This window comes from Tachypleus tridentatus, chromosome 12, assembly GCF_004210375.1.
Source record: "Tachypleus tridentatus isolate NWPU-2018 chromosome 12, ASM421037v1, whole genome shotgun sequence".
NCBI lineage: Eukaryota > Metazoa > Arthropoda > Merostomata > Xiphosura > Limulidae > Tachypleus > Tachypleus tridentatus.
Window position 1 is genome coordinate 124667547 of NC_134836.1, and position 16741 is coordinate 124684287.

The 16741-nt window shown below is 32.9% G+C and overlaps 1 protein-coding gene across 2 annotated transcripts in view; it reads left to right on the forward strand.

Moving 5' to 3' along the window:
• LOC143234595 (ecdysone receptor-like) overlaps positions 1–16741 on the forward strand; it is a 126627-nt gene that overhangs the window by 106461 nt on the left and 3425 nt on the right. For both annotated transcript variants that reach the window (XM_076472051.1, XM_076472052.1), the window contains 5 exons: positions 10569–10748; positions 13038–13178; positions 14610–14827; positions 15420–15575; positions 16215–16437. In XM_076472051.1, coding sequence (XP_076328166.1) covers positions 10569–10748; positions 13038–13178; positions 14610–14827; positions 15420–15575; positions 16215–16437 — 918 coding nt within the window. The remainder of the gene's footprint in view (positions 1–10568; positions 10749–13037; positions 13179–14609; positions 14828–15419; positions 15576–16214; positions 16438–16741) is intronic.

Here is a 16741-nt window from a genome sequence, read left to right on the forward strand (position 1 = left end):
TTACTTTAACTGTGGCCTTGAAACAACTCTGTATCCACAGGTTTTTATAATAGAATGCAAACTTGGTTTGCTCTTTGTTTAAATTATTCCAACTTTTGTGTCATTCATATAATGTTTCATGATAAATAAACCACATAACGCTCCATGCTATTGGAAAATAGCACGGAGAAATACATCATTAAACTGAAACCATAAAGACCTTAGGCGTTAGATCATATAAGGAAAACATTTAAACTAGAGGTCTAATGAGAGAAAAATACACTGGATTCAGACACAAGATCGTATAAAGAAAACAATTAAATCAGAGGCCTAATGAGAGAAACATTCATTGAATTCAGGCACAAGATGACATAAATAGAACAATTAAATCAGAGACCCAATGAGAGAAACATTCATTGAATTCAGGCACAAGATAATATAATTATAAGGAAAACATTTACAGGCTTACCAAAAGAAAATTCATTCAACTCAACAAAAGATTGTGCAATAAAACAGCATTTAAACTCAGAAAATGGTAAATAAAGAAGACATTTAGATATTCTACAAGAAAGAAAAAAACACCACTGAGACAGAAGATGTTATAGTGAGAGAGATAACCACCAAACTAAAGCTAATAAGAGAATACCATATTTAGATAAGTAATGTGATATAGAGAAGATAGCAAGTTTTATGTAACAAGAACGTTCTTATTTTTAAATGGTCTTTTGGCCTTTTTTAAATAATAAATTTGTATTTTAATACAACATTTTAATACCGATATGTTACGAAATGTTAAATCTGATTGACAGAAAAGGGACCTTTAATAGTTGGAATTGTATCTATTACACTATGTAAGAAAATTTTTACTTTTTCTTGTTCCTGGACAGAAAGTGTTATTTCCCAATTGCTCATGTCTAAAGTAAATGGAAAAGACCTATTTTCTCTTCAAACTTTGCTTTTGTCACCTGGGAGCGTATAACGAAAACATGATGGGAGATTATATTTGGGGCTGATACGTGAAAGTGATTTACATTACAGTCGCAAATCTCGAAAACTACTCACTTCTAAACATTTTATATAACTTTAGTATAAATACATGTAAATCTTGATTCATATGTTGTTTTATTCAGACCTTATGTAAATGAAAATGTATAAATTTGCCCGTTTTTTACACAGAAAATAGGTTAATTTCTAAATTTCATTATTCAGGTCACAAAAGCAAAGTTTGAAGGGAATAATGACCATTTTCTGTACTTTTACAACATAAGTAATTAAGAAATAACACATACTATCCAGGAACAAAATTTGTGTTACATAGTGTTATCAATATAATATTGTACGTTATCCCGATTATAAATCTCTCCCCCCCCCTATGAAAAAGATAGAGAGAGAGAGATAGGGGTGGGGGATTTATAATCCATGAATCCTGTGTTTGTTCTTGTATAATACATTCATTTCAGGTTAACTTTTGTTCACGGTCAGTGTGAATAGACTCTTACGTTCGCTATATATTCTAAGTTTGCTCGTATTCAATATTTATATTAGAGTTCAATCACTGGATATGAACCTTATCTTGTCTGTGGGCCCCAGGACAGCAGGAAAATTCTCGATGGGTCAGCGGTTCATAAAAAAAAATTGTGGTTTCCTTTTTTTTCTTTTTTTAACTGCTTAAACTGGATACCCAATTTCCTGTTAATATCTTGTAGCGTGACACAGATATAGCGTGGTTAACTGATAAACGGATAATTAGGTTGTTTTTTTCATATGATTTTTCTGTGAACTAGTTTTACTTTATATAATCTTGTGATCATTAGGATAGACACAAAAGTAATAAAAAATGGATTGTACATGGAAAAACATTCAAAGCATATTTTGGCTTCATTTGTTAACTGTACAAGTACATATTACAGTCTATGTAGTATCCAAGTCGGTTGTTTCATTGGAAAGCTGGTTTTAATCCTCGAACTTACCCCAGCCAGGAGATTGAAAAACGCAATATGAGCCATGTCTATACAAAAAACGTGTAAGGTTTGGGTGAATTATTTAACGAGTTAAGTAGTTAAATGCGAATGATTTTAGTCAATCACTTATTAGTATTCACTTAAAAGCTGTATATTTAAAGCAACCTGCCAGTCAGTATAGCCCATTAAATACAACCTTATTGTATATTTATTTTAAACATTCAAATACACTGTTGGGAACCATCACTGTTAATATATTAAGAGTTTCGGCCAACTTGGGAGATTTACATTAGTTACAAAGAATGACATTCAATAACTTATGACTTATAGTGTCGATAGAATTAACATGTATATATATCTATATAATTAACATGTATATATATCTATATGCATATAATAATACTCTCTTGCATGTCCGTGTAACTACTTGGTTCATTAGGTACAAGCGAGGAAACATACAAAGTTTCAATATTCCATTTTAAAATTATGAACGTTTTTATCACTATTTAGTCTCCTTTGGATGGATTTTCACCAAAATGATGGTTCATTGAGTCCAAGTGGAGATACAGGCAAATTTGCGGTTTCATATTTTGTTTTACTGTTATATATATATATATATGATCAAATGTCTGTAAACGCGTCTTTTTCAATAGTATATTACAAAATATAATAATTTGTTTGCGATTTCTAAAATTTCTTATTAATTCATTAGTCCTCTTATGTGCTGGACCGTCTGATAAATAAAACTCATTAAAAACAAAACTGTTTTTGTTGTTTTTTGTGAAACAATTTCACGAAGAAACTGGACTTTCTTCGTCGGTTGATTGAAAGAAACATTTCAAAGGTAGAAGTATCGAAAAAAAAAGGAATTTATCTCGGTATACATTTGTTGTTGTTCGGTTTTATGTCCCAAAAAGGTGGTGATAATTTGTTTCAACCATTCACACCCAATAATGTAGTGTGTTGTCAGTCAGTCAGTAGACTCTAAAATGACGTTGCACAATGGATACTTAATGTTGCAATTTGTACTGCCGTGACGTCAGTAAAACGTGCACATACCAGTGCCATTCTGTAGGCTACAACACAGCATGGCATATGAACTTGAAAAGCAAGAAATAAAGATATTTGTTATTTTTAATTTTGGTTTTACTTACTTTCGAAACAGAGGACTTTCGGGGATCCTACTGAAGCAACATCTTTTTTTTTTTTTTCATGTGGGCACTGTATACACGTATGATTTTATTGTACCATGTTGAATATCCTTTGGCATTTCATAATAAACGTTAACTATCAAAAAGCTCTTACTTCGTAGCGGTCTTTTCTTGCGCTTAATCAAATGACAAGGAACTGTGACATCCAGTGAAAAAACCGACAACAGATTTTCAACAATGCATTGCACTTAGTTTCCTTCACATTGACAATTTGTATATGTTTTCTAGTTTTATATATTGGTACATGGTATTACTTTAACTGTGGCCTTGAAACAACTCTGTATCCACAGGTTTTTATAATAGAATGCAAACTTGGTTTGCTCTTTGTTTAAATTATTCCAACTTTTGTGTCATTCATATAATGTTTCATGATAAATAAACCACATAACGCTCCATGCTATTGGAAAATAGCACGGAGAAATACATCATTAAACTGAAACCATAAAGACCTTAGGCGTTAGATCATATAAGGAAAACATTTAAACTAGAGGTCTAATGAGAGAAAAATACACTGGATTCAGACACAAGATCGTATAAAGAAAACAATTAAATCAGAGGCCTAATGAGAGAAACATTCATTGAATTCAGGCACAAGATGACATAAATAGAACAATTAAATCAGAGACCCAATGAGAGAAACATTCATTGAATTCAGGCACAAGATAATATAATTATAAGGAAAACATTTACAGGCTTACCAAAAGAAAATTCATTCAACTCAACAAAAGATTGTGCAATAAAACAGCATTTAAACTCAGAAAATGGTAAATAAAGAAGACATTTAGATATTCTACAAGAAAGAAAAAACACCACTGAGACAGAAGATGTTATAGTGAGAGAGATAACCACCAAACTAAAGCTAATAAGAGAATACCATATTTAGATAAGTAATGTGATATAGAGAAGATAGCAAGTTTTATGTAACAAGAACGTTCTTATTTTTAAATGGTCTTTTGGCCTTTTTTAAATAATAAATTTGTATTTTAATACAACATTTTAATACCGATATGTTACGAAATGTTAAATCTGATTGACAGAAAAGGGACCTTTAATAGTTGGAATTGTATCTATTACACTATGTAAGAAAATTTTTACTTTTTCTTGTTCCTGGACAGAAAGTGTTATTTCCCAATTGCTCATGTCTAAAGTAAATGGAAAAGACCTATTTTCCTCTTCAAACTTTGCTTTTGTCACCTGGGAGCGTATAACGAAAACATGATGGGAGATTATATTTGGGGGGCTGATACGTGAAAGTGATTTACATTACAGTCGCAAATCTCGAAAAACTACTCACTTCTAAACATTTTTATATAACTTTAGTATAAATACATGTAAATCTTGATTCATATGTTGTTTTATTCAGACCTTATGTAAATGAAAATGTATAAATTTGCCCGTTTTTACACAGAAAATAGGTTAATTTCTAAATTTCATTATTCAGGTCACAAAAGCAAAGTTTGAAGGGAATAATGACCATTTTCTGTACTTTTACAACATAAGTAATTAAGAAATAACACATACTATCCAGGAACAAAATTTGTGTTACATAGTGTTATCAATATAATATTGTACGTTATCCCGATTATAAATCTCTCCCCCCCCCTATGAAAAAGATAGAGAGAGAGAGATAGGGGTTGGGGATTTATAATCCATGAATCCTGTGTTTGTTCTTGTATAATACATTCATTTCAGGTTAACTTTTGTTCACGGTCAGTGTGAATAGACTCTTACGTTCGCTATATATTCTAAGTTTGCTCGTATTCAATATTTATATTAGAGTTCAATCACTGGATATGAACCTTATCTTGTCTGTGGGCCCCAGGACAGCAGGAAAATTCTCGATGGGTCAGCGGTTCATAAAAAAAAATTGTGGTTTCCTTTTTTTCTTTTTAACTGCTTAAACTGGATACCCAATTTCCTGTTAATATCTTGTAGCGTGACACAGATATAGCGTGGTTAACTGATAAACGGATAATTAGGTTGTTTTTTTCATATGATTTTTCTGTGAACTAGTTTTACTTTATATAATCTTGTGATCATTAGGATAGACACAAAAGTAATAAAAATGGATTGTACATGGAAAAACATTCAAAGCATATTTTGGCTTCATTTGTTAACTGTACAAGTACATATTACAGTCTATGTAGTATCCAAGTCGGTTGTTTCATTGGAAAGCTGGTTTTAATCCTCGAACTTACCCCAGCCAGGAGATTGAAAAACGCAATATGAGCCATGTCTATACAAAAACGTGTAAGGTTTGGGTGAATTATTTAACGAGTTAAGTAGTTAAATGCGAATGATTTTAGTCAATCACTTATTAGTATTCACTTAAAAGCTGTATATTTAAAGCAACCTGCCAGTCAGTATAGCCCATTAAATACAACCTTATTGTATATTTATTTTAAACATTCAAATACACTGTTGGGAACCATCACTGTTAATATATTAAGAGTTTCGGCCAACTTGGGAGATTTACATTAGTTACAAAGAATGACATTCAATAACTTATGACTTATAGTGTCGATAGAATTAACATGTATATATATCTATATAATTATCATGTATATATATCTATATGCATATAATAATACTCTCTTGCATGTCCATGTAACTACTTGGTTCATTAGGTACAAGCGAGGAAACATACAAAGTTTCAATATTCCATTTTAAAATTATGAACGTTTTTATCACTATTTAGTCTCCTTTGGATGGATTTTCACCAAAATGATGGTTCATTGAGTCCAAGTGGAGATACAGGCAAATTTGCGGTTTCATATTTTGTTTTACTGTATATATATATATATGATCAAATGTCTGTAAACGCGTCTTTTCAATAGTATATTACAAAATATAATAATTTGTTTGCGATTTCTAAAATTTCTTATTAATTCATTAGTCCTCTTATGTGCTGGACCGTCTGATAAATAAAACTCATTAAAAACAAAACTGTTTTTGTTGTTTTTGTGAAATAATTTCACGAAGAAACTGGACTTTCTTCGTCGGTTGATTGAAAGAAACATTTCAAAGGTAGAAGTATCGAAAAAAAAGGAATTTATCTCGGTATACATTTGTTGTTGTTCGGTTTTATGTCCCCAAAAGGTGGTGATAATTTGTTTCAACCATTCACACCCAATAATGTAGTGTGTTGTCAGTCAGTCAGTAGACTCTAAAATGACGTTGCACAATGGATACTTAATGTTGCAATTTGTACTGCCGTGACGTCAGTAAAACGTGCACATACCAGTGCCATTCTGTAGGCTACAACACAGCATGGCATATGAACTTGAAAAGCAAGAAATAAAGATATTTGTTATTTTTAATTTTGGTTTTACTTACTTTCAAAACAGAGGACTTTCGGGGATCCTACTGAAGCAACATCTTTTTTTTTTTTTTCATGTGGGCACTGTATACACGTATGATTTTATTGTACCATGTTGAATATCCTTTGGCATTTCATAATAAACGTTAACTATCAAAAAGCTCTTACTTCGTAGCGGTCTTTTCTTGCGCTTAATCAAATGACAAGGAACTGTGACATCCAGTGAAAAAACCGACAACAGATTTTCAACAATGCATTGCACTTAGTTTCCTTCACACGATTTTCCTTATTGAACTAACACATGAAATGTTACAAGAAAGATGTTATAAACTGCCCACTAAACTGGTGTTCTATATACGCTCTAATCCAAAGGGTTGAGTCCACACACGTTCTATACTCATTCATCACGTTTTTAGGAAAATTACCACTGATTTATTTCAACGGACATCTGCTAATGACACATAAATAATATTGTGTACCTGCTCAAGGAAAATATTAGCTGTAGGCTTGAACTACTGTCGTAGAAGTTCTTTGAGAAAACATAATCTTAACATAACGTACCCTTACTTTTCGTAAACTTTTCCCAACACGCCTTTTGAACAAAACAATTAATTAAGACTATCGTGGAACGGTGGGGAGAGCGAGCCTGTGACACTTTATGAGAAATATGATAGCGTTTAAACTGTTTAGAGCTGGTTCAGTGATTTGAATATTGAGTTCATGTTTTGACGAAAATATAAAGGTACGAAATTATCTAGAATGTAGACTTTCTGTTAACCATAGTTTGTGTTAAGTTTGACCTACTTGTGGACGTGTGTTACACATAGTTTGTGCTAAGTTTGATGTTTGTGGACGTGTGTTACACTTGCACCATAAACTGTAGTTTAGTTTTAATATCACGTAAAGCCTTCCCTAATTTAGTAGTGATAGACCAGAGGGAAGCCAACTAGTCACCACCAACTTTTGTACCACTCTTTTATCAACAAACAACGAGATTTACCTTTAATTCAACGACCCCATGGCTTCAAGGGCGAGCATATTCAATGATAAAAATTGGAATCCGTGAATTACGAGTCGACCACCCTAACCACCAGAACATGCCAATCCAAGAGTATATATACATGTTTGTCCTCAACTATACTAAACATACCATTATTGTTTTTACACACTGACCCAGAATTCCAACAAAGAGACCATTCCACTGACCCCATAAAACCGACTTTAAAATATATTTTTATGATTGATAATTAACAGAAATATTGAATTGAAATTTGGGTCAAGTGTAACGTATTTTTAGTTTCTTCTACTTCTGATTAACTTACCATAAATGGAAATGGAATTTGTTACTCTAAGCATTGTTTTGTTTGTTTGTTTGTTTTATGAATTTCGCGCAAAGCTACTAGAGGGCTATCTGCGCTAGTCGTCCCGAATATAGCAATGTGATACTAGAGGGAATGCAGCTAGTCATCACCACCCACCGCCAACTCTTGGGCTACTCTTTTACCAACGAGTAGTGGGATTGACTGTTACATTATAACGTCCCCACGGCTGGGAGGGCGAGCATGTTTGGTGCGACCGGGATTCGAACCCGCGACCCTCGGAATACGAGTCGAACGCCTTAACACGCTTGGCCATGCCGGACCCCTCTAAGCATTGTAAGCTTAAAGAGAATTCGAAGTATAACCACATACAGGACCCACTGATTTTGTGAAGACAATTATTATCGGTGAAATATATTTATGACCATTTTAAAGGAAATACCTCATTCTATGGTTTGTGATAACAGTAATGATAAACATACATAATGGGATTAACTGTACTTTGAATAATTTCTTTAACCGTTTAGAAGCATGCCTGACTTTTCATGTATTCAATATTTGAAATGCGAGTTTCACATGCACAGCACGTAATTATGGAAATACAAAACGTACAGAATACACAGAAGATAATACATAACGAGAAGTATTGGAAGTAGTGTAGAGGAAACGTGAGGGAAAATCCTGGTTCAATGGTTTGAGAAAAGTTTGTTTGGAGTTTCGCACAAAGCTATATGAGGGCTATCTACACTAGCCCTCCCTAATTTAGCAGATTTAAGACTAAAGGGAAGGCAGCTAGCCATCACCACTCACCGCCAACTCTTGGGCTACACTTTTACCAAATAATAGCGGGATTGATCATCACATTATAACGCTGAGAGGGCGAGCATGTTTGGTGTGACTGGGATTCGAACCCGAGACCTACAGATTACGAGTCTAGCGACCTAACCACCTAGCCATGCCGGGCAAAGTTTAAGGAAAGATAACATGTACACATGGGTGAACATTTTCAGTTGTTAAAAAGAAATTACATTTGAACTACAGTTAAATTCCATACTGTAATGAGAGTTATTTCAGAGGTTAAAATATGATGATATTTCAAAAATATACATATATACATATGTAAAACAAAATGTCACAGTTCACACTTTTAAACCATTTCATTAAAACTGTCTGAGAGACAGAAGAAACAAGGTGAATAATAACTTCATTCCTTTTCCAATTCCCCACGTACTGAACAAAAAAATGGCCCTCTCTCCCCCCCACATCTCATTGACATTGCTGGCATGGTTTAAAAGTGTGAACTGTAACGTTTTGTTTTCCATTGGCATATTTATTACTTATGGATGGTATGTGTAAGTAATACATAATAAAATGTATTTACTACATCTTTACACTTCGTGCTGTCTTCTGAAGGAAAAAACATTAAGACAAATTTAATAAGTCGTTAGGGCTTAACAGTAAAGTATTCTGTCCAATAACACAAACATACACATAATGTAAAAAACCACCGAATTTCATTCGTTCGTTGACAATGCTGTCTCCATGTTTACTAACCTGTTTAAAATTTGTACTTGTCTGGGACAACTGTAAAAAGCCCCTTGATTGTTCAAGACGAGTACAATTTAATCAGATTGTTAATAATTGAAAGCAGTATTAGACTAAAAGGTCTGAGCAATAGAACCAAAGGGTGCTGGAACAAATTATTTTACATGGAATGGTAACTGAAGGAGGGGTTACTTTACCCATGTTAGTGCAGCAATAGGTCCACTTTATTATTTTTATAAGAAAGCCGTGGAATAAAGTTTGTCTTTTAATGATCTTTCTAAATATCCCAGTGATGTAATAAACTGCCACTCTCCAATAATAACAGGGCCCTCTATTTATACGTTGCACATACGTACATCTTTTGTGGTGTAATATTTCCATATTTAGTTTAATATACAAATGTCGAATAGCTCGAAACTACAATACAAAATTGATCATTTTGTGGACTTTATTAAGTGTGAGAAAAATAAAGATTCGTATTTTCATTTATGGTTTACTTTTTTCTTTTCTTTAGCTGACATGGAAGTTTACATGATCTCAAAGTATCGTGGATGTTACCTTGTTTTATGTCTTTGGATGTATCATAATATTATAAAGTGTCATTGATTAATATTACAACCATGCTAAACATTAAGAGGCTTACCTGATACCACGAGAAATAGGTTGTGTAATTCTTCGAATCGTATTGACAATTTTCTTATTCGTTACTTGCAGCAGAAACACTTTTTGACGTAACTGTGATTAGAATCACGTTTGATTGTGGATAAATATATATTAATAGGTCCATTACGGATTTCAGATATATTTTAACACATTTACCTATTAATACAATGAAGATTTCCAAATTTCAGGTCAAACGTCAAATCACAGTTATTAAGCCTAATAGCAAAAGTTTTAAGTTACGTGAAATATCCACAGTTCTTTGAAGGTGTCACTCCTTTTTCTCGGTTACAAATTTTATTTTTCTCTTTTTAAAAATCACAAAATATTTATTTGAAACATTAAAAAATGTAGAAGAAAACACAAACAAAATGCACTTTATTAAACTAAAAGAACACTTCCATTTCAAAACAGGAGTTTTTTAATTAACGAATATATTTAACAATGTATTTTATTATTATTCACGTACCACAACATTTCAGTTTTTAATTTTGTACCGTTATACTTTTTAATTTTCCAAAGTGTTAATTAAAAATTTGTTCAAGTACCTTTAATTTGATTTTTTTTTAATTAGGGAAAGAAGAGTTGAGTCCTCCAACTAGTGGGCTTAATGGTTGCATTATTGACAAACACGCGGATACGAGAAGAAAGACCAAAGGACCTGTCCCTCGCCTACAAGAGGAACTATGTTTGGTGTGTGGAGACCGGGCCTCAGGATACCATTACAATGCCCTTACCTGTGAAGGGTGTAAAGGTATAGTAACACTTATTTAAACACAGGCTAGAAAGAAAGAACCCATTGTTCTGGTTTAACTACTCAGTCGTCACGAATTTTAGTGGCTCAGCAGTAAGTCTAAGGACTTTTAACGCTAAAAATTAATAAGTTTCGATAATCATGATTGGTATAACACAGATAAACCATTGTGTGTCTTCTCGCTTAAAAGCAAACAGAAAATAGAAAAACATCGTTGTTTATCCTATCTACAAAAGAAAAAAGATTCCACTCTGAAAACAAAATTAAATGATAAAAGTTATTATATGTCTAGAATAAACACGAATATATTTAAGTTATAAAATAAAAGAAGTATGATTGTAAAAGTCGTGATATTTGCTATATTACTTTATGATTAACTTATTTAGGGGATGGAATGCATATTTCGGATACATTACATGAATTCAACTTTATACATGGTCATTTAACTTGCTACAAAAATATTTTAAAATGCTAGAATTTGAATAAAGTAGCTTTTCTCTATGTAGTTCGTTTAAATCTTTTAATAAACAATTATGGACCATGTTACATTGCTTTTAAGATTTCTTGTTTGTTAGTTGTGGCTTCAACAGTAAAATATCTGTAAACAATAGAATCACGGTATTAGTTCACTACGTTCTTCGCTTTCATGTAGCACATGATGTGGATTCATGTTGGGTAAAGTGACCTAAGGTTTGGACAACGTTACAGAAAACTATATTAACAATCATTTATATTATTTAATTTGAAGAAGTGTTTAAAGTTCGCTAATGAAAATATTAAGTTAATTTATTATGCATAATAAAATGTAAAGCTTAAAGGGCCATTAATTACAATATATATACAGGTTATATGGGTTATCCTTGTTGTATACAGGTTATATAGGTTATCCTTGTAATTTAGTGTAATAAAAATATGAATTTATAAATCACATTGTAATTCCCTCATAATTTTCTCAGAACAATAAATTAAAAACCTGTGAACAACTGTAGTTGACTGAGTTGTTTAAAAGTATATTATTATCAGTTACAGCAGGGTTAGCTCTTTTGTTAAAGTAATGTAGCTGTGATTATTTGGTATAGATAGGATTAAAATCCATTTGGTGTATAATGATTTTAACTATTCTTCTAGCTTGAGTCAGAAGTCTACTTTGTTGTTATGGCATTGAGTGTTTCTTATCTTACGCTGGAGAATGAGCCATTATGGTATTGCAGCTATAATTATTTCTTATATTGAGTCAGTTTGATTTTAACAACTCGCCTAGTAAGGATCCCAATGTGGTGAGTAAGGATCCCAATGTGGTGAGTAAGATTCCCAATGTGGTGAGTAAGGATCTCAATGTGGTAAATAATATTCCCAATGTGGTGAGTAAGGATCCCAATGTAGTACTTTTATTTCTTTTTTTAGTGGCTAGTGTGATTTTATCTTTTTCATTGTTCTTCTTAATGCCTCAAAAGTTTCTTTGCGTTTATCTCCAAAATGGACCTGGCATGGCTTGGTGATTAGGGTACTCGACTCTCAGTCTTTATCACGATTCCGCTATCCCCACTTTTGTTAAACTCAACCTGAGTGGCAGGTTTGAATCCTGTTACCGAACACGCTCGCTCTTTCAGCCAGAGGAGAATTATAATGAGTAAACCCACTTTTTGTTAGTGGAAGAGTATATCCCAAAGTTGTCAGTGTTGATGACTAGCTTCCTCCCTGTAGATCGTCAATCGTAAACTAGTGACAGCTCCAAAACTAGGGCTTCTAATTTGAGAAAACGTATATTTATATCGACTAGTAAATGTTTAACACTAGGACTAGGACTTTTGACATGGTGAATATTCACATGGATGATCTCAAAGTTTTTCTTCTAGCGATTTTATTGTTTTCACTTGATGTCATCATTAAGTTCGTAATTAAAACAAACGACAAATATTAGAGTCCAGTTTGGATGTAAGATGTTAGGCTGTACATTGAAGAACATCAGAAGTAATCACGTGTGAGGAAAGATCTAGGTAATTGGACATGAAATTCTTACATAATGAAAACATACCAATTCACAACAGTAATATCCTACTAATATGACCAGAATGTGGTCTTACATCTGACAAGTGCCAACAGTTACTTAACTTGCTCAGGGAATACCATGACACCTTCTCCATTGTAACTCATGAGTTAGGCTAAATTAATAATATCTCTCTCAAGACTGCTACTAGAAATTTATCCCTAATAAGTGAGATGGTCAGGTTAGTTTTACTTGCAAAATAAATTTCTGTATGAAAAATGTACATCTTTTTTTCTTGTCAGGATTTTTCAGACGTAGTATTACGAGAAATGCCGTTTACCAATGTAAATACGGTAACAACTGTGAGATTGACATGTATATGAGACGGAAATGTCAAGAGTGTAGATTAAAAAAGTGCCTCAATGTTGGAATGCGACCAGAATGTAAGTAGATAAATAAAGTTTCATCAAATGTTAGTCAATTTATATGGATTAATGTTATATTGATTTCATTGTATTTAATTTACCTAACGAGTAACGTGTCTGAATACATTTTGTAGAGCAGATAACGTAACTACAGACAGATTTCACGTTTTGAGTTGAGCGATCTTTGATATTAAATTATATGATCGCAAGTTAGTAGTGCCATCTATACCGATTATACAAACTAAGTATTTTATGCTTTAAAAAGACAATAACAATTATTTTAACAGTACAACAAAGCTAGAAAAAATTTTAAAACTTAAATTCACTTGTGATAATTGAGTTGAATTCTATATCTCGCTGTTTAAGATTTTCTTTATGATTTTGGAGCATGTATCAAACTCGATAGAGAGTTGATTATATATTCGATGCTTTGGCGATAGAACGAATACGTAATATGATAACATCAATTGAACAGAGCCTGAGGTCCAGCATGACCAAGTGGTTAAGGCACTCGACTCGTAATCAGAGAGTCGCGAGTTCGAATCCCCGTCACATCAAACATGCCCGTCCCTTTCAGCTGTGGGGCGTTAAAAAGTGACGGTTAATCCAACTATTCTTTGGTAAAAGAGTAATCCAACAGTTAGCAGTAGATGATAATGACTAGCTGCCTTCCCTCTGTAGTGTTACACTACTAAATTAGGGACGGCTAGCGCAGGTAGAACCTCGCGTAGCTTTGCGCGAAATTCAAAACAAACGAAATGAAACAATAGAGTGTGTGTGTTTTCAATTTCGCACAAAACCACTCGAGGGCTATCTGTGCTAGCCGTCCCTCCCGAATTTAGCAGTGTAAGACTAGAGGGAAGGCAGCTAGTCATCACCACCTACCACCAACTCTTGGGCTACTCTTTTACGAACGAATAGTGGGATTGACCGTCACATTATAACGCCCCCACGGCTGAAAGGGCGAGCATGTTTTGGCGTGAAGGGGGATGCGAACCCGCGACCCTCAGATTACGAGTCGCACGCCTTAACACGCTTAGCCATGCCGGGCCTGAAACAATAGAGCTGTTAGGGTAAGATCAAAGTGAGGTAATATAGATTGTACCTGTTAATTTATTATTTTCGCAACTCATGTCCAAGAAAAAAATCACAAAGGCTAATCTATTTTACACCTGAGTGTCACACTCTACGAGATGACATTTATACGTATTTTTTGCTTTGTTTTTCATTTATTTACTGTTAATATAATTTTTGTCTTTTAAAGCATAAAAGACTTAATTTTCATAATCGATATAGATGGCACCACTAACTAGTGAACATATAGTTAAATATCAAAGGTTGCTTAAATCAAAACGTGAAATGTCTCTCTGTCATTACGAATTTTTACTAAACATACAATTATATGTATTTTTTTAAATTTTAATCTGAATGTATTGACTACTAAATCAGGCGTAGTGCCAGAATATCAGTGTGCCATCAAACGAGAATCGAAGAAAGTGCAGAAAGATAAGCCTAATAGCACTACGAGAGACAGTGCGTGTGAAAAGGACGAACGACTTATGTCAGTTAAACCCTTAGAACCTTCCCAAGAGGAAGTAATCAATAAGCTAGTTTTATTCCAAGAAGAATTCGAGTCCCCATCTGAAGAAGATTTAAAAAAGATTTCTGTAAGTAATTATAAAAGTTAAATAGATTATCAGAATTTTTGTTTTTTGCTAGAATAGCAAATTAGATAAATGATGAACTAGTGAAATATACTGTTTAATGGCCTAATATACGTATACGAATAAAAATAGAATTTTACTCGTCGAAAGCAGTAATAATTCAGAGTAAATATTTAATATATTTTATTTTTACTAAACTACATTACACTCAGTTGATATAACCACGATTACAATTATTTCTCTGTAAATATTTTGACACTGTGAAACTGAACTCCTTTTAATGTGCCTACTAGAACTATCCTAACTATTATACAGAAAATTTGTAGTTTTGTACTATAGAATATAGAAGTTGGCAGGTCATAAACAGCACAGTAAGTTCCATGATGTAACACCAGAGAAAATTATGCCAGAGCTTTGTTTAATTTTATGTACTTGAAAAAAAAAAAATAAATGAAGAGTGTAGCCAAAGTAGGCTTAATATTAATGCAAAAGTTACATCAGCCAGCAGATTTGTTTGTTAATTTTACATAAAATATGTAAAAATAACACTTTTAATAAATCTTTTTTTTCTGACTCCCCCCCTTCCCCATGATAGACTTTTCCCACAGGTGACAGTGATGAAGACAACCTTCGAAGGTTCCAACATATTACAGAGATTACAATTCTCACTGTACAACTTATTGTAGAATTCTCGAAAAGAGTTCCTTGGTTTGATTCCTTGTTGCGTGAAGATCAAATCACCCTTTTAAAGGTATGAATGATATATTACAAACACAAAGATTCTGTTGCATTTAAATTGAGATTCTTAATTAGATAAAGCATATTTTTGTAACTCAAGTCTGCTGGTATGGGTATTAGAACTTTTATTAAAATAAAGTACAGAACAACCTTTAGACCTTCTTATCTACTATATTTTAATAAACGTTTTAATACCCAAACCAGCTGTTGAGATACGTTTTTACTTAAAAAAGTGGATTTTTCGTCATCACGAAGAATACTTTTGTTAATTTCAATTATATTTTTCCAGTCAGTAATACAGTTGAGTTGAGAATCACTATAGGACATAAATGTAAGAGTATAAAGAAATAAAAGAGCAAGGAATTACCAATGTTGTGTTACATTTTAGTCTAAAGTACTTTGGTCCAAGTTAATACACTAATACTTTTATTATGCTCCATTTATTAGAAAACAAATGAAGTGTTCTTGACATTTATAAATGAGTGTACATGAATTTCATTCCTCACTCATAACCCAAAACTGTGTTAACAACAAATAACTTTAGTTTTTCATTCTGTAACTATTAAAACTTGTACCCAAAACGTTAAAGCAATTGTGTTTTTGTTTCATTTCATTGTAAGTAAAACATTTAATAAAAGTTATTTCATTGTAGGCATGTTCCAGTGAGGTGATGATGCTGAGAACAGCACGTAAGTACGACGGAAAAACTGACTCGATTGTATTTGCTAACAACCAGCCATATACACGAGAAAACTACAGAAGTGCTAGTGTGGGAGACTCGGCTGATGCTCTCTTCAGTTTCTGTCGGAAGATGTGTCTCTCTAAGGTCACCAATGCAGAGTATGCCCTGCTTACAGCCATTGTCATCTTCTCGGGTAAGAATTCTAACCAGTGTCATTGCTAATAAGAGGCTATGCATTTTGTTTAATTATTCATTAATTAAACTGTATTATAGAACTTTTGGTACAAACAGTTTTTGTTTCATAAAAACACTTTGGATAAAACTGAAAAAAAACAAAGAAAAACAAGCTGGTCACTATATAATGCAGTTTCTTTCCAACAAGCATAAATTAACTTTATAAATATTAAAAGAGATAGAAACTACTAGGGGCACTCACAAACACAAAGGAAAACGATAATCCATACAGTTTACTCTAGAAAACTAAGTTAGTATAAGTC